Genomic DNA, 17918 nt, shown 5'->3' with positions numbered 1-17918 from the left:
GACATGGTGGCAGCGTCGGGCACCTGGCCAGCAGCGTGAGGGAGGGAGCCTGCGGGGCCCGAGCACCGGAGGATGTCGGGCAGAGGGTCTCCCGCCCTGGAGATGAGCGGCCGCGCTGGGCAGACAGGCGAGGCGAAGGCCGCGGCACAGCGCTCTGACAGCGTCAGTGTCCGGGGCGTCTCCTACACCGTCAGGTAGGGCTGGGGGGGGCGGCATAGTGACCCCCTGCCCCAGCTGCTCTGGCCCCAGCGACCGAGGGGAGAGGGGCTGGGACCAGTGGGCTCCGATTTTGGCATCGGCCCGGTGAAGAAGGAGGGATGTTGCCTCATGGTGCTGGGCCGCCCGCCACAGAGGTAGAGTACCTGGCTTGAGGGAGGCAGAGCCAGTCCCTCCTCTGGAGGGTTCATCAGATCTCCTTCATGTGTCTCTGAAGGAGGTGCTTTAGAGAAGATTTCCAAAGATTGTGCCCTTTCCCACTGCCTTTCTTACTGCTGCCAGAAGGATAACCTGAGGCCCTAAGAAAATGGTCAGGTGGATTCATGGCTGGCGAACACAGTCAACAAATAAAGCCTTAATTCGAGTTTCCCTTTCAGTTGTAGTCCGAAAGCCTCCTAGCAGCCATTCTGAAAAATCTGTTCAGACTTCATTTTGCCTTCCGGATAACACTGAAGTTAAAAAGTTAAAGCCTGGGGGGCGAGGAGGGAATTTTTTTCCCCTGACATTTTAAAATCTTTGCAGGCTCCCATCCCACATGCAAGCAGCTGTAAACAACTCACTTGCTTTACACAAAATTTTAAAATCTTCTCTATTTCACCATTTTTCATGTTTGTTTTCCAAGAGAACATGTTGGCCCGTGGTGGAATGTTTCTTTATATCATAAAAAATGGACCCGGCAAATACTTAAGGATGTTTCATTTCACGTAGAGAGTGGCCAGATTATGGGAATTTTAGGAAATTCTGGTAAGTTGTTCCAGTACTTTAAAAGAAATAAGATCATAGTTAATACCAATGACTTCCACAGTGATATGAATGCGACTGAGGTCTGTGTTTTAAATAATGAAATTGCAGCTGTTTTTAACCCCTGCTTTGTAAATATGTGGTGCTTGGTTTTCAGAGTTCCATCCTCTGTCATCTAACTAACAATTAATAACTTCAATAAAAGTTAAGGTTACTTCTAAACCAAAACGTTTTACGATGAACTGTGAATTTGTATGAATTATATGCTAAGATACACACGTTCTATGTTTCCCATTACTTCCCCCTAACTAGCTGTGCTTTCAGGACCTATTACTTTAATGGCTTTGAGGAAAAAAAACACCTTTCTTCTTTTCATACGTCTCCATTCAAGTGAGGCAGCCACTCTTGAATTCATAAAATTCATCTCATCATGTGATTAATTTATTTTGTTTGAAAGGATCTGGGAAAACAACACTTCTGGATGCAATATCAGGGAGACTGGGACATAACAACAACTTCTTTGGAGACGTGTATGTGAACGGGCGTCAGCTGAAAAAGGAACAGTTTAGAGATTGCTTCTCTTACGTGCCACAGGTTGATTTCTGTGTTTATTTTTGTGCATTGTGCTTCCTCTCATGTAAAGTAAAGTTAAGTTTCTGGTATAATTGATTAATGTAATCTGACTGTGATTTTATAAGTAAATTGATACAAAGCAGTTAATAAATTGTATGAATGAATGAAAGTTGTGCAAGCAGGGGCAAGATCTAATGGCTACAGGACAAACTGCTCTTCCTCTTCATCTTTTTTTTCCCCAGAGTGACACTTTGTTAAGCTTCCTTACGATACAAGAGTCTCTGACCTACACTGCTTTACTAACTCTTCAGAAATGCTCCAATGACTTCATCAAAAAGAAGGTCTGTATTCTATCATCTTCTACCAGAAAGGCAGACATGATGTCATGTAATGCTTTCACCAGTAGCACTTTCCATCCATGGCTGTGTTTTACATTTATAAGGTTTTGTAAATCTCATTCTGCTAATGGGGAGCAATCCTTCTGCTGAGGAGTAGGGGACAAGCTCTCGGGTGCTCCCCACCTCTGCAAGGGGCTTGTGCTGACGCCCCAGGGAATCGCCATTATACTGGGACAAAACTCTCCCGCCCAAAGCTGCAGCAGTTATTGCTGCAGGAGATGCTGCCATTGGTATTGAGCTCAGCTCCCCTTTCCCAGCTGGGTAACCCAGTTCTCTGGGGTGTTTAGGGCCATGTGTGCTGGCAAGTCTCATGGACAGCAGAGGTGACTTTGACACTACTCTGGCTCCTGTAGGTTGTTTCTCACTAACCAGAACAGCTCTGAAAAGCACTGGTCAAATAAACCCCCTACAAGCTACTCTCTTGATAAAGTAGGTGTGTTTCAGGTCTATTAAAGGATGTTTTTTGGCCCCTGTTTTTTGGCCTCTTTGGCCTCTGTAAAGATTGGATATTCCTGACCAAAGGCTCTTGCCCTCTGTCTCCTCTCTTCACCTATCTTCCACTCAGTATTTTCTGCTTGCTCAGAATTGATGTGCCTTTCTGCTATCAACACATTATGCTTCATACCTTAACTTTTAGTCCCACCTCTAAACTCTTCATCTTTTAATGTTAACTGAAGATAAAGTGCAACTTATTTCAGAATAAATGAAAATAAAATTTAAAAAATAATAATTGAAATAATATTAAAAAAAATAGAAATGAGGCCAGATAGCTTCCAACTAGAATGGACGCAAGCAGCATATTGGGAAAGCCATACCTTAAAATTATGTCTTTTTCATCTTTCATTTTTTCATTTTGCATACAGGTACCTGAGCTGGACTGTGTTTAGTCTTTCTAAAATTGTAATTATTTTTTAGGTAGATGCTGTTATGGCTGAGCTGAGTCTCAGCCACATTGCTGACAAAATAATTGGAAGCCGTATTTTTGTAGGAATTTCTGGGGGTGAGAGGCGTCGTGTTTCAATTGCAGCCCAGCTATTACAAGATCCCAGTAAGTACCACTGCATGGATTTTCAAAATAAAACAAAGCAGTGTCACTTTGCGCTCGCACCATGGACCCCCATAAGCCACTTCAAAATAAAAAAGCTTTTATATACTGTAATTCAGCAAAAGCTAGTCTAGTAATGACAGAAAAGGATGAGCCATAACTCAGGTCTGCCATTAGTCTATTAGTTGATCTTGGAAAGTAGATAATTTTAAAATCTTAGGAACTGAGCATAGGTTTAGACTTGTGTGTTTCAATTTTAAGTCTTTCTGGGCTCACCCTTTCTATGTATGAAACGTTGGTTGTGGCACAGAGATTTATAGTTTTTTGAGCGCATTGGGGCCATATATATGGAAGCATTGAGCCTTGTAGTGCAGTAGCTGCTGTTCAGCCATGCATGTGTGAGAGCCATGTGTGTTCCAGAGTCAAAAAGGTAGTCAGCACATGAGATTAGCTCATTTGGAAAAGACACAAACAAAACAGAGTAAATGCTTAGAAGTATAATAGCCCTCATTTTGCATTGCCTGTGATAAGAAACCAGATGTGGATGAATACCACACTTCTATGTGTGGTCATAGATTTACTGTAAAGAAAAAAAATCCGATGAATGAAAATCAAAGCAGGGTAACAAGAAGGATTAGCCATGGGAAACAGCACTGTAAATTTTGTCAGTTTTGAGATAAGATTCTAGCACCTTTAAGAAACTATGTAGTGAATGTATAGCATGCGTTTACTGGATTCTGGAGTCCTCATAGCGGTAGAGATGTGCTAGGACTGCACACCAGGCAGGAAAAAGCATTTAAATAGCAAAGTGAGGTATATCACAGGTGCTGTGTGCTACTGTTGACTCCTGGAGAGTTCACTGGGTGTAGTTATTGCTCAGTAAGTTCGCTAAACTTGATAGTAAACACTATAGTAATTCTGTGTAGATAAACCTATAGAGAAAGCTCTCCTCCTTAATCCCGATCAAGGTTGGCCTGCCCTCTTCTGTGTCTCATATATGTAAAAATAATGGATTTGACTGTAACTTTGACCCTTCCCTGTGCAATTAAATCATGAAGAAAATGCAGTAAAAAACCCCTACCTCTCATATCTGTGGAGTTATATATGCTGTATTTTAACATAACTTAATTTGTTCATAACAAATTCTGTTTGTATATATAGATTTAATTCAGATTACAATGTCTAGCTAATTATGTCAGTTATATTTACATTTGTATGCATACTAAAATTTGTCATTATTGTTCTTAGAAGCATATATATACATCAAAACTACTGTGGTAATTGTCACATTTCACCTGAACTTAGAAAAAGATGATTATGCTCTGATCCTGCAGTAGCTTTTTATGTCCTTATTCCTAGTGATTGAAACTGAACCACTGAAGCTAACTAAAACTGAAAGATCACATCGTGGCAATATCTGTGCATACTCTGCTTTACACGTGGAACTTCACGTGTAAAGTAAATTCTATGCTACTTGCCAAACTAGCTTCAAAGGTAGAAGCTATAACATTTGCTCCCTATTTACCTGAGTTTTAATGCTAGTTCTTGTCATTTCACAGAGGTCATGCTACTTGATGAACCAACAACAGGACTGGACTGCCTGACTGCAAACCAGATTGTCTCGCTGCTCTCAGAGCTTGCACGCAGAGACAGGATTGTGATTATTACAATTCATCAGCCTCGCTCAGAACTCTTCAGGGTAAATGATATCTACTCGCTATTTGCTTTTTTTACAAGGCTTTTTAGTACCTAAGTCCTTTTCAGGATAAAAGTATAAGATCCAGTATAGTTGCCTTCAAAGGCTCTCTTCTTTCCCTGCCCCCCTCCCAAGGCTTGTCTTGAACTAGCCCTGGCCTTCTGCCAGTCACAGGGCACTTTGGGACAGGTACTGCCCTGTGAAAATAGTACACACCTGACTGTGTGCCTAACCTTTGTGTTATGCAGCTACTCAAATCAAAAACACTGGGAGAAGCTGTGTAAATGCCCCATGTGTGCAGGCACTGTAAAAACTAGCACTTTATTTACCTTTACATAGTCTTATTTCAGTAACACTTGCAACTTGAGACAGATAAAGCCATGATTTGAAATGGGGAAAAAAAAAAAAAAAAGTTTTTTTCCTCCTTGTGTCAAGTGATGTGGGTACACCTTGGTCATGTGGTGGGGCAGGCCTGCCTTGCAGGGCTTGTGCTGGGCAGAACATTTCTCCCTTCCTGTTACTATTTTGCACTTTGCTCTTTTGACACGTCCACCACCCACGTGAATGCAAGGCACCTCTTCCCTGGCTGACTGAATTGAGTGTAAGTGGTCTTGAAGCCAGAGGGGAGTGACAGTGGTTTTCTGGACTGAAAGCTGTCCTGGTGCCTTGGGAATATGGATTGATCATAGCTGGTGGGAACACTGCCCTGGCAAATGTTCGCCTGAAAAGCAGTGCTGTTAAAGTCGTTAAGCACTTCAAGATAATCTTCCCAACAATTTGGGGCTATTAAACACCAAAGGAGATCAGTCAGTAAGTGAAAGTGCATTAGAGAAGTGAAGTCAGAAGTCCACAGCTCCCATTTCTGTTTGTGGATTACCCTGCATGCTGCTGGCACTGACAGTTTTGAGAACCACCAGTTTTAAGAGCTTACAAATGTTTCATCTTGCATAACCACCAAGAGGTGCGATAGAAAGGACAAACTTCCTTTGATAGAAATGAACTAAGGAAGTTTGAATGTGTCAAAACTATTTTTCCTGTCAAAGCATTTTTATTATCAGAACAGTAGCTGTACTCAAGAATTCATGTGCTGCTTCTTGGTATGTATTGCTAATATATTAATTTTCTCCCCACAGTTATTTGACAAAATAGCCATCATGAGCTTTGGAGAAATGGTTTTCTGTGGGAACCCTATGGAAATGATGACATTTTTTAGTGACTGTGGCTATTCTTGTCCTGAACAATCAAATCCTTTTGACTTCTATGGTAAGTTTGTCTAAGTTGTTTTGGTAAAAATATGAGTTTCCTTTAAATAAACAAGTTTTCTTCCCCAAATTAAAGTTTTTCCAGAGATAGAAATGTGTTTTAATTCTTCCCCAACTTTGTAATTAGTCTCAGCTCAGAGAAGAGCAAGAGCTGGGCCCATGTAACCTCCACTGAGTCCATAAAACAGCAAAAGTTTCCAGTAGATCCGAAACACAGTAGAAAGGAGTAAACTACCAATAAAAAAGGAATCTGAACTTCATGACCTGTGGATTCCTGATGGCATCTCCCTATGGCTGTCTGTGGGACGCTGGAGAAACAATTTGATGCCAAAACTGTGGAGAGTCCCATGCTCTTATGGACTCCATGATGCCAAGCAACTGAAGACAGTCATTGCCCAGAGGGAAGGATGTAGAATAAATATGGGATGACCGAGGCATCAATTTCCAGAGATACTAAGTTTTAGGCTTCCAAAAGTTTGAGGAGTTGCTGACACCAGGGCGAGCTACTGGAGCAGAACATACAGATGCTTCAGGAGATGATAGTAGCAAGCTGTTGGCAAAAGGTGAAGAGTACTGTTTTAGCAATTCAGGATGAAAAAAAGTGTAAGCATGAGATTTTTGGAAATGAGCTTTAATTTTACTGCAGGGCATCTATGTACCCGATGCATGCAGATACATGTTTGAAAAACATGTGTATGTGTTTGTGTGTGTATGTATGTACATACATATGTGTGTGTCTATTTAACTATCTTTTTTAATCTAGTGTGTAGGTTGATTTCTGATGCTACTAGCTGAGCATTAACTAGGGAATTTGACCAATCCAAAAAGCTGTATTCAGAAATATGGCACATTCAGAGGAGGCAGTATTTTTCTATTGTCTAGATGGCACCCTAAACTCAGCGAGAAGAGAGGATGGTTCTTGACATGAAGCTGGAATGGGATGAAGATGAAAACACTGGTGTGACAGTGAGGATAATTTTACCTTCATGAATTTGAATAGTCTTGAAAAGCATAGATGATTTGAGATTTAGGCCCACTTTTAAAAAAGCTTGGTAAAGAGAGTATTGCATTCTTCAAATGTCAACCTTTGAATGTGACAAGAAAAGGAAAAGATACCGTTTAGAGCTAAAAATCATCAGAATATTTAGTCTTTGGAAAATTGGTAGTTTATATTTTTTGTGTGATTTAATGATGTGAATGAAGGGACAGATTCTGATATCATTTACACCAACAGCAGAGGAAAATAGATCCCTATATCTTGGGTGTGGATTATCTTATTGAAATGTCATGTATTGTGTTTATTAAAAAAAGTACAAATGGATGGTAGGAGTTAGCTATTTAGTCTAGTGACTAGTCAGTGTTGTAATTTATTTTTTTTTAAAAAGCACCTGGTTGCCATTTATTTCCTGTGTGACTTCCAGCAAGTCACACTGGCTAAGTTTTAAAAAGTGTGTCTGCATTTTGGATGTTCATATTTACATAAGTGAAGACTTCATTTTGGATGTTTACCATTAAAGAGAATTCTGCTGAATTACAGCTTTCAGAACACCAGGGAAGTATTCATAAGTTTAATTCAGATTTTGAGGACAAATTAAGAATCTTGGACAAGGGCTCCTTATCTCTTGTTCAATTGGTATTTGAAGTTGAGCATAATACTATAAAACTGAAATCTAAGGATGACACAAACCTTAAAAATAACTAACTGATAAAGATGTCTTATCAGATGTAGAAAAGTAATATAAAAATCTGTAAAAATCTCAGCTATTCCTGAGAGCAACAGTCTGGTTTTTGAAACCTCATTGAATTAATTGCTATTAGGAAAAAGGGAAATTTCTAAGGCGTTTTAGCATTGTTGCTGAATCCTTATGGCTTGTTACAAACAGCACACACAAAGTTCCCATCTGCCAATAAAAGAATTCCTGGTGTCAGGAATAGATATAAGTGGATTTATTAGAAAGGAACATTAACTCTGTGAAGCATTTACCTTTCATAAGTTCCACAGCAGTAAGTAATATTTTCTTCAGCTTGGGCTGTGCCTGCTAGGGGAATTTGGCCTGCATGTCTGAGGAGGAGATAGGTGAAATCCAGAGCAACAACGCATTAACAGCTCAAGTAGAGAAGAGCAGTGTCCCTGCAGCATGAGCTCAGACTAACTGAAAAATGAAGCTCTATGGTTATGGAGGAGCAGGCAGAGGACAGGGGGGAATCGGAGAGCTCTGTGTGAGGATTTTCCTGAAAAACCGAACAAATACATGACCAGAAAGCTGTCTCTTCATCCTCATCAATGTTCATCCTCAGCTGGTGCTCTGTCTTACTCTTGGCAGCAGTAGTGTTTCACCAGTGGCGCAGCTCTGTGCTGTGCAAGGAGAACGCTGAAGGTCTGACCAGCACACCATTCAGTCCTTGCATTTCCAGATAGAGGGCTCAAACTTCAGGGTCCTACAGAGGCCACAAAACACAGAGATCTATTGTGGCTGCGCAGTTATTCATTCATGCTGCTTCTAATTGAACGGAGGAGTAGAAGAAACCTTGAATACTTTCAATGGACCTTTTCTTCTTTGCAGATTTTAGGAGAGAGACAAGGAAAGGTTAGTTGCACAGGGGGGAAGAGGTAAGAAAGGAAAATGATTGTACATATAGTAAACACTTTGTAAATTTACAGTGGATTTGACGTCTGTGGACACCCGAAGCAAGGAACGTGAATGCGAAACCTACAGTAGGGTTCAGGTAATTGTATCAGCCTACAAAAACTCGGAGATCTTTAGCGAAGTACTGGCAGCCATTGAAAAAACAAAGCGTATGAAAGAGCTGCCACCAATACCATTCAAAAACAAAGACTCACCCAGTGCCTTTTACAAATCATGGATTCTTTTAAGGTAAGACTTTTTCTTCTCTTTCTTTTTTAAAGAAAAAAAATTTTTTTTTTCCTTATCCACTAATCTCTTGGGGTTTTGCCCCATATATGTAAATGCACTTTCTTGTTTTTTTGGTCTACCACTGTACTTGTCACTGTCTTTTTTTTAATATTATCTCTTTGGGGACATTGCGTGTCTAAGATCTGTTCAGCGATAAATACCCTACCAACATGTGGTCAGTCATAGCTAACAAGTATATTGTTACTATTTTGTTTCATTATCAGGAGGACAACAAGAAACTTCTCCAGAGATAAGATGGGCATCACCATGCGTCTCCTCCAGAACCTGTTGTTTGCCTTGTTTGTAGCATTCTTCCTTCTCAGACTAAGAAATGACTTGGTAAAAGGAGCAGTGCAGGACCGTGTGGGGCTTGTCTACCAGTGCGTGAGTGCCCCTCCCTACACAGGGATGCTCAATGCTGTTGCCCTTTGTGAGTTTCTGTCCTGTATTACGTGCAGCAGCAGGTATTGATGCCACTATTTTGTCAATAGGAAAAAGGCTTTTTTGAAGATAGTCATTTAAAGGATCTTAACAGTTTTAGGTAATGTCAGAGCTGATAGAGAAGTGTGAAATTCAAAGACGAAGCAACAGGAAGCTTCACACCACAGAAAAAGATTAGCACATCAGAAGGGCTCCAGGTTCACTGCACTTAATGAAGGCAAATGCCCTGATCCCTGCCTCTCCCCTCTGCAGGTGGCCTGCGTATGCAGGCTTTATTCTGAACTGTGCAAGAGCCCTTCACTTGCCTGCAGATAGCATTATATAGGCAGGACACAGTCTGGGTCTGTAGTTAACATCTTAAGTGGGATCAAAATCAAAGATGTGGAAAGGATGGAAGTACAAAACAGCTTTGACAGCAATTAATGATAATTAGGTTTAAGAGTATGATGTGATGATAACATTTTTCTCTTACAGCTGCCATACTAAGACCAACAGTAGTTTCTGTTTACAGCCCTAAAAACTGTTCTACTCATGTAGGGAACATATGCTGCTTGTCGTCACCTGAGGAAATTATCCAGTGATGGCAGTTTTTTCATGTCTTTAATATGTATCTGCAAAAATAGAAGGCTGTCCTGCATGCTGCCTAGTTAGGCCTCTTTCATTAAGCATACCAACTTTTGTAACCTGCAGAGAGCATGTTTTGCATTTATAGTGGGGGAAAAAGTGATCAGGCTGGTTTATACAGAATAATTTTGATATATTCTCAAAGTTGTCTCTGTGCTTCAGGTCATTTTTGCTAGCAACAAGTCTTGGTCTCTTCATTCAATAGTGATTTAATTTATTTCTTATACATTTAATCCAGTCCCACCTCTACGTGCTATCAGTGACCAAGAAAGTAAAGATGGCTTGTATAAGAAGTGGCAAATGCTTTTAGCTTATATAGTCCATTTCCTGCCCTTCAGTGTCATCAGCGTGGCAATTTTCAGCGCTTTCATATACTGGTAAGCACTTGTACCATCTATTGGATTGTTGTTTTCTTTTTGTTATCAATTTCAATTCCGATGTCAGCAACAGGCCTCCTGGCATGGCTTCCTGCTATCGTCTCTCAGAATGATTACAGAGAAAGCTTAAGGAAAGATGACACACTTTTAGCCCTTCTCTTTCAGGCAGTGCTAAGACTAGGTGCAGGTTTCTAATAAGAGTTGCTAAATAAGATCAGGGACTTGAGTGGCACTTAAGAACGTACCAGTCTTGCCACAGACCTGTTGAGCACTGCAGGAAGGCTTTTTATTTCTGGTAGGTCAAACTTTGCATGTGCGTGCATGGGCGCACACACACACAACAAAAAAAAAAAAAGTAAGGTTAAAACAAGGTTAGGTTGGACTGGGCTCTGAGCAACCTCATCTAGTTGCAGATGTCCCTGCTCATTGCTGGGGGGTTGGACTAGGTGACCTTTGAAGGTCCCTTCCAACCCAAACTATTCTGTGATTCTATGAATGAGTGAGTAAGACTGGAAAAATCAGTTGTCTAGGTAACTTCAGAAGTTCTTATGGGCCTGAGGCATTTATCATTCTTGTGTCATACCAAAACTTGGAAGTGTTATTTTACATTACTTTTAGAAAAATAGGAAATAAGTGCAAGGGGAGGGGAAGCGAGGAAGACAACAGTAGGTTATGTGACAGTTTTTATTTCCTGGGATGTTTGGGGTTTAGCTACAGCACATGAAAGTGATGAGACCTTGTCCCTTCTCTTGCACTACTCAGAGAAAGACACAGAAGTGGATTTCTGATAGTGGGATAAAGGGTTTGGTTTTAAACCTTGCTTTTCCCCCCCAGTACATTCATTTCTTCACATCATAGTGAAGTACTACCTCAGAATGGGGTGATGAAATACATCAGCTGTTCATTGCCTTATCTATCACATAGGTCTGCTCTTCATTTCTGTTCCATTGAACTCCTGCCTTCCACTTGTTTATTCTGAATTTAATAGAGTCCACGGCTACTGGCATAAGCTAATAGCAATGTAATAAGGACCAGTTTCTGTCCTTCAGATTTTTTCTGGGTTTTTTTGTTTCCTCATTATGAAAAGAGTGGTTGTAGCACACTAAAGTTTTGCTCCAGCAAAGCCATCTTTCTCTTTGTCCACTTAGCTACCTGGGCTTTTATTTCTGCCAGCTGTCACTGCTGCCTGCTTCAGACAGTGCTCCCGGAGAAGTCCTTTTCCACATACAAACAGAAATTACTCCTCCTCCCTTCAAGCGTTTAGGGGATGCGCGGTGCTCCCCAGAGCCCTTCCATTGCTGCCCACTAGTGAGCTGGTTGCCAAGAAGGCAGCCATTTGGAAAGCATGTTTTCAGGCTCAATGACGGAAGGTTTGTGGAGCTCCTGAAGATCATGAGCCACTGTTTGTCACGCACACTCCATAATTTGTATGGGCAGAGACTTTGCCCTTGTGCTTTGGCAGCTTCAAACACAATCAACAATAAAGATGTGGTTCTGGTTAATGGATAATATTTACAGATATTAGCTTCCTGATATCTTTGCTATCTTGTGGTTGTTTGGAAGCCATCAGTGATGTGTCAGAGTGATTTCATAGTGCCCTTAGACCTCTTAGGGCAAGCAGTTTCTCTCTGAAATTTTGAAGATTGTATTTGTGCAGTACTATGCTTTCCTGGATGGACTAACTTTTGGAGAGGCTTTGATAGCCTCTGATACGTTCTTACAAGCCACTTGTCTCAGAGTTTGTGGTTGTAGGGTCAGACAGACCCGAACTTGTACCTGATCAGAACCGAGGAAGCTCTGGCCAAAACCAAATACAGCCACTTTTGCAATCAAGTAAATGTACTCCATTTATGCAGATTTTCCTGGCTAGAGATACCTCTGGGAAATTTTCTAACAGTTTATATTATCCTACCATTCTATTGTTGCAATATTCTTTCTTCTGAGTTGTTTTTTGTCTTATCTTTTAGGCTTTCTTCTCCTTCTATTCCTACCCCAGATTTACTAGTCTGTATCTACATAGCTCTGTGTAAAGTAATAGAGCACTTCAGAGAGGGTGATACTTTCATGCTAGGACTTCGGAGGGCTGTTTCTTCTGCACCAATCTGTGATTAAAGGTTGCTAAATAACTGCTAGCTCATTGAAATACTTGAAGAGTCAGTGTTCAGCCATCTATTTATAATAGAGATTATTTTGGTATTACATGCAAAAAATGCTACAGGAAACCTGTAAGAAAATTAGTACTTCTATTTTAAGACCATGTTCGAACATGATGGATTAAACAAAAGATAAAGGGCCTTGCATTGGGGAATGAAAAAGAAACCAAGGTGTTGAATAGCTGCTTGTTAGCTAAGCAAAGCACACAGTCTATACCTGGCGTGAGGCAATGTTGGTATGAGGTATTTTGGAAAGAGAGTAATATGTCACTATGTAATAAAAGGTTTTGTCCCCGTCGTATACACTATAAAGCTGAATTAAGTTTGCCAAGCAATTGCTGGCCTCTCTTAACTTTTCTATCTTTAGTACAGGTTGGGAGGAGATTTTTTTTCCTTAGGTGAGCTAGGGAAAAACTGGGAACAGTGTGTTGTATTAAAGAGTGCCAGGGTATGGAGGAAATGGTGTTTGGATGAATTACGTGGGTGGTGAATTCAATTGGTCGATCCATTTTTATATTTGCCTGCACACTATCGGAAGTGCAAAATTCCATCTGTTGATTATCTGCATAAAGATGTTCTTTAAATATGTGATTTACATAAATAACTCCCACTGCATACACTGTAAAAGGAGGAGGATGTTAGTTTAAGGGATTGTAAAAGTCACGGTGGTTATCTTGAAACAACACAGATTTCTGCTACAATTACATCTTTTCATAACCCTCTTTAACCTAGATGGAGAAAATCTAATGCACTTATGTCACAAAATTAAGTGAATGTCCTTTATGTTAAGGCTCCAAACAACATACTAATGGTTGACATAAACAGTTCACTTAATGAGTAATTGCAAAAACTAAATAAAAACAAAAATAAAAGCTATGTTCGAAGTTTAGTGCCAAAATACTGTTTTTTAAATGTTCTTTTGCTCATTTTTGTACAGGACTGCAGGGTTGTATCCTGATGCTTCCAGATTTGGAATTTTCTTTGCCGTTGTCTTAGCATCTCATATCATTGGTGAACTCCTAACTCTTGTTATACTTGGTGTGGTTCAAAACCCAAATACAGTCCAAAGTGGAGTGGTGCTGCTTAATTCAGCAGGTGTGATAGTGGGAACTGGACTAGTAAGGTAGGAAAAAGTTTTATTTCATTATGGTGTTAATGTTAAAATAATCTGCCTACAGAAGAGTTTCATGAACAGTCTGTATTGCTGAAGCACAGTAATGCACAGGTAGCAACGCAGAGAAAGTGCAGCTGTTATCCTTCAGAGGTAGAACTACCTAATCGTGTCAGACCTCATGCTAAATGCACAAAAAAGACAATTACTTTAGATATCAACAAAGATATTAATTTTTTTCACGTTTTGCAAATAAATTGAAGATAAAACTGAGCAATTAATATCTCTCAGCTCATCTGAATTATTTTACTTATGCTGATATTATCATATGAAATGCTGTCCTCATTTGAGGATTCTACCAAAAAAATAATAATCTTACAACTTTTAGTAACTGCTGGACCTTATCAGGTATTAAATACTAGGAATGAGGGCTTTTAAAAAAAGTTGTTCTGAACTACCTTATCTGTGTTAATTTCCAGTTTAGTCACTGAATTTTTCACACATTTTACCTGGGCAGACTGAATTACATAAAAATAATAAAGTAGTTCAGTAAATATGCAGGAAAATTCTGATCCACTTGCTCTATTACTTTACAAATAAATGGTTTTGCATTGTAACTGCATGAACTTTGATATTTGTTGATACTGAAATTACTATTTTTTGAGAAACATATTGTAATAAATTATCATCAAAAAAAGTTTTCTTGATGTTGAGAAAATATGATATGCTCACCTGAAATCTTTCCAATGCAAATGAAGTAAGCCTAACAAAAGATGTCAAATTGCCCTCAATAAAAGCATAAGAGTCTTCACAAAGCCGATGCTTTGTCTCTTCAAAGTGGATCTTGGCTAATACTTGCTTATCAAATAAAAATAAGTTCATATGTAATTAATTTGGTTCCCTGCCTAATTCCAGGAAGATGTATGTTTATAGGGACAAGACAGTTATTCCAGCTACAGTAGCCTAATACCTTAATGATAACTTTTCAAAAGTATTAGAGAGGTTTCTAACCTTATTTTACAGTAGAGACATTGCTAATTAATATTGTGAATGTCTTTGATGATTAAATTTCAGAGGCAATGAAGAATATTAAAAATAGAATTGAGACTTGGGTTGCTGCTTTTTTTCTGTTGATGTGTTTAATTATAAAGTCTTGCAGTACTTTAGGTGCAGAAATTGCCCAGTCTTGTTGAATAATATTATGTCAAAATTTTCATACTCTGTTTCTCCTCTCATTCATCTTTGTTTCATTTTTGTATTTTTATTATTGTTCTGGTGACTTGATATTCAGTCATTTTTGGTTTTAAAGATAGAGTGGGTGATGGTTTCTTACTTTGGAAGCAACATAGTTTTGCAACTAAGGTTTATATTGGGTCTTGTCATGTTCAGTTTATCACTGCAATGTGAATAGCAAACAACTTAATGGAATTATTTGTGACTGTCCATAAACAAGTCAGGGCTGAATGTTATGACACTGTACCAAAGTCAGAGACAGCCTTCATGGTTGTGTCTTCATTTAGCACTAAAATGGCCTTTGTTTGAAAACCCTACAGGTACAGCCAAGAACCATTTCAGTAACAGGCATACAAAGATGAAACCTTGTTTTAATTTGGGGCTGAACTGGCTCTTGGAGTGTAGCAAAAGCAAATTTAACTTCTCTGTTTCTTTAAGGACCATTGAAGAAATGCCGACACCTTTTAAAATACTCAGTTATCTTACCTTTCAAAAATACAGCAGCGAAGTTCTTATAGTAAATGAATTTTATGGCTTAAACTTCACATGTGGTAAGTGTTCAAAAAAACCCCAAAACAAAACCACCCCCCAACCAAAAACCAAAAAGCAGCCTTTAAGTCCATTGTAAATAACTTTAATGAGATGTTGATGCTTATTTTCCTTCTACAGACATTAAAAGTATCCTGATAAGATAAAGACAACTTGTGAGCTGTTAAAAAAAGCTTATTATTTAGTAAAGACCATATCGGCAAGCTAGAGAAAAGCTTGACTTTTTTTCCCCAACCGTTTCTCATTCTTTCAGTTTTTCATCTTTCTCTTCTTCACGTGTTTTTTTATCCCCCTGCTTTGGGGGCATTTGGCAAGGTAAACTTTGTGGCCTGTTATGTGCTTATTGGAGCAGTGTTACACAAATAGAAGATCAATAGAACTGCACAATATAAGATCAAACATGAATGCAGGGAGCACTGACAGGTAACACCTGACCAGATGTTTCCTCTCATACTAGCAAGGCTTGGGTTCAGATGTGTTGCCATGGCATATACTGAGCAGCCTGGATCTGTCAGGCTGTGCTTCGCTGGTTGTAAGCAAGAGAACTGGCAAAACATTAGAATCAATCAGGCTGGCAGGGTTAGTAGCTAACATCCATCAATGGGGGTAAAGCTTACAGCTTTGGACCTGCCCTATTTTGGGCTTTTAGCATTGGAGAGAAGCACAGACACCTGGCTATATATTCTTCATCCATTAAGCTCTCCTGTCCCTCTTTATTACAAGAGCATAGATGGCAACTGTTAGAAAATGAATCCATGACTTTGGTAGTAATAACAAACAGCTGATGTGCCCTTCCAACAGTCTCTCTTTCTTGAATTTAGGAAGCACTCAACAAATATGAACACTATAAGTCTACTACATTGGGCAACTTGCTTCTTGAGGCCCCTCCAGATAATGTGTCTGCAAAGCTGTAAATTTTCTTTTGTTTGGCATGAACAAAAGCGAAAGCTCCTAGTGACCCTTTGTTATTGCCTTCAAAAAATATGGCATAGATTAATTTCAGAAGCATATGGCTTGTCTGTTCTTATTCCAAAATGATAAGAAATCCTGCTGTGTGTATAGTTCATCATTAAAATAATGTTAGGGCTAGGTAGAGGAAATGTATGAGCTAGGTACTGAAGCCTGAGTTTCAATTTTACTGATTCACCTACTGAAGAAATTAATTTTTTCTTTTGACAGGTGAAGCCAACAGTTCCACTGCAACTAATGCTGCGTGTATTTTCTCTCATGGCAATCAGTTCATTGAAAAAAACTTTCCTGGTGCATTGTCGCGGTTCACAATCGATTTCCTAATACTCTATGCTTTTCTACCAGGACTTGCCATTACAGCAATTCTAAGCTTCAAAATAAGAGACAGACTTATTGGCAGGCAATAAAAAAGTAGCAGTTCTAACAATGTCTAATACTACAATTTTAACTTTATTATGGTTGAAGGCTTAAATTGTTGCATTTTAGATAGAATTTAAGTGATTATACATACAGAAACACATTCATCTTCTCACATTTGTTTCTAACTGGACGTTTTCCTTCTTGAAAAACAATGCTCTCTTAAGAGAGTGAATGGCTTCCTGCTATTGGTATTCCCACCCACTTCCAAATCAGCCACAATCAACAGTATCGCATGTTTTAAAGGACTTTCTGAATTTAATTCAGTTGGCTGTTGCTGTCAATTTTTCAGTGTAGCAATGCTGCTCTAATTTTCTCTCCAGTATTTTGTTTTTTAACCGTTACCAGAGGGGTACAATTGCTAGTAAATCTCATTTCTAGAATTGTATTTTAAGTCCTACACTTTGTTTTGATAATGTTCTGGGGATATGCAGAAAGGCAACAAACCAAAAACATGTAAATAAAGACAGAATCAAGAAATCCCTCCACTTTAATCTTTTGCATACTATACAACCAGTGAGTACAGGATCTTTAAGCAATATCAAAGTTACCTGACATGTTTTTGTCTTGTAAATGATGACAAATCAGAGAAGACAGTTATGTTATTTATATCTGTTCCTTCTTTTCATTATCAAGTTCTAAATCTTGCTTTGGAAGCAGTTTGTGAATTACTAGAACAAATTTCTGTTTGTTAATAAAATGTCAATTTAACTAGATAAAAATATACAGAAGTTGTTTGCCAGTTCTTGGAAGCAATGTAGTTTGCATCTTTGGAAATTATTCTCATGGGTCACTAACATCCCAAAGAGTCTACTTTATCCATTTAACAAATATAAGTACCTATCAAAATTGAGAGCCTAACAGACACAGAATTCCTAAATTTTGTAACTTACTTGTCAGGTTCAGTGAAGAAATTATTTATTACAGAGGCATAGCTAGAGATTTCTTCAAGGAGGTAAGTATATTTGTATCTTGAAATTCCATAATAATATAACTAGTTTAATTTGACAGTTTTGAAATGATGCACTTTTTAGAGAAGAATCTGAAATCCTTGATTTAATGCAAGTTCTCCACTTAAGTGAGGCCAAGATTTTTTTCTAATATCTTTATGTATAATATTCTGAGATACAAATGTTATGTTAAAAACAACAAATAACTTTAAAGAGCTGGAAAGATACCACATTAGTTTGTCTTTTCC

The 17918-nt window shown here is 38.9% G+C and overlaps 1 protein-coding gene across 1 annotated transcript; it reads left to right on the top strand.

The window, feature by feature from the left end:
* The first annotated feature begins 72 nt into the window (after positions 1–72).
* ABCG5 (ATP-binding cassette, sub-family G (WHITE), member 5) lies at positions 73–16710 on the top strand. The gene is made up of 13 exons (XM_010286065.1): positions 73–194; positions 839–960; positions 1415–1551; positions 1773–1871; positions 2844–2976; positions 4533–4672; positions 5803–5932; positions 8594–8807; positions 9071–9276; positions 10150–10288; positions 13379–13564; positions 15224–15342; positions 16520–16710. Exons 1-13 carry the CDS (start codon positions 73–75, stop codon positions 16708–16710), a joined length of 1938 nt encoding a protein of 645 aa, XP_010284367.1.
* The last annotated feature ends 1208 nt before the right edge of the window (positions 16711–17918 follow it).

This window comes from Phaethon lepturus, unplaced genomic scaffold (assembly GCF_000687285.1).
Source record: "Phaethon lepturus isolate BGI_N335 unplaced genomic scaffold, ASM68728v1 scaffold32624, whole genome shotgun sequence".
In the NCBI taxonomy this organism is placed as follows: domain Eukaryota; kingdom Metazoa; phylum Chordata; class Aves; order Phaethontiformes; family Phaethontidae; genus Phaethon; species Phaethon lepturus.
Note: the sequence above shows the minus strand (reverse complement) of the source record. Positions and strands in the feature narration are given on the sequence as shown.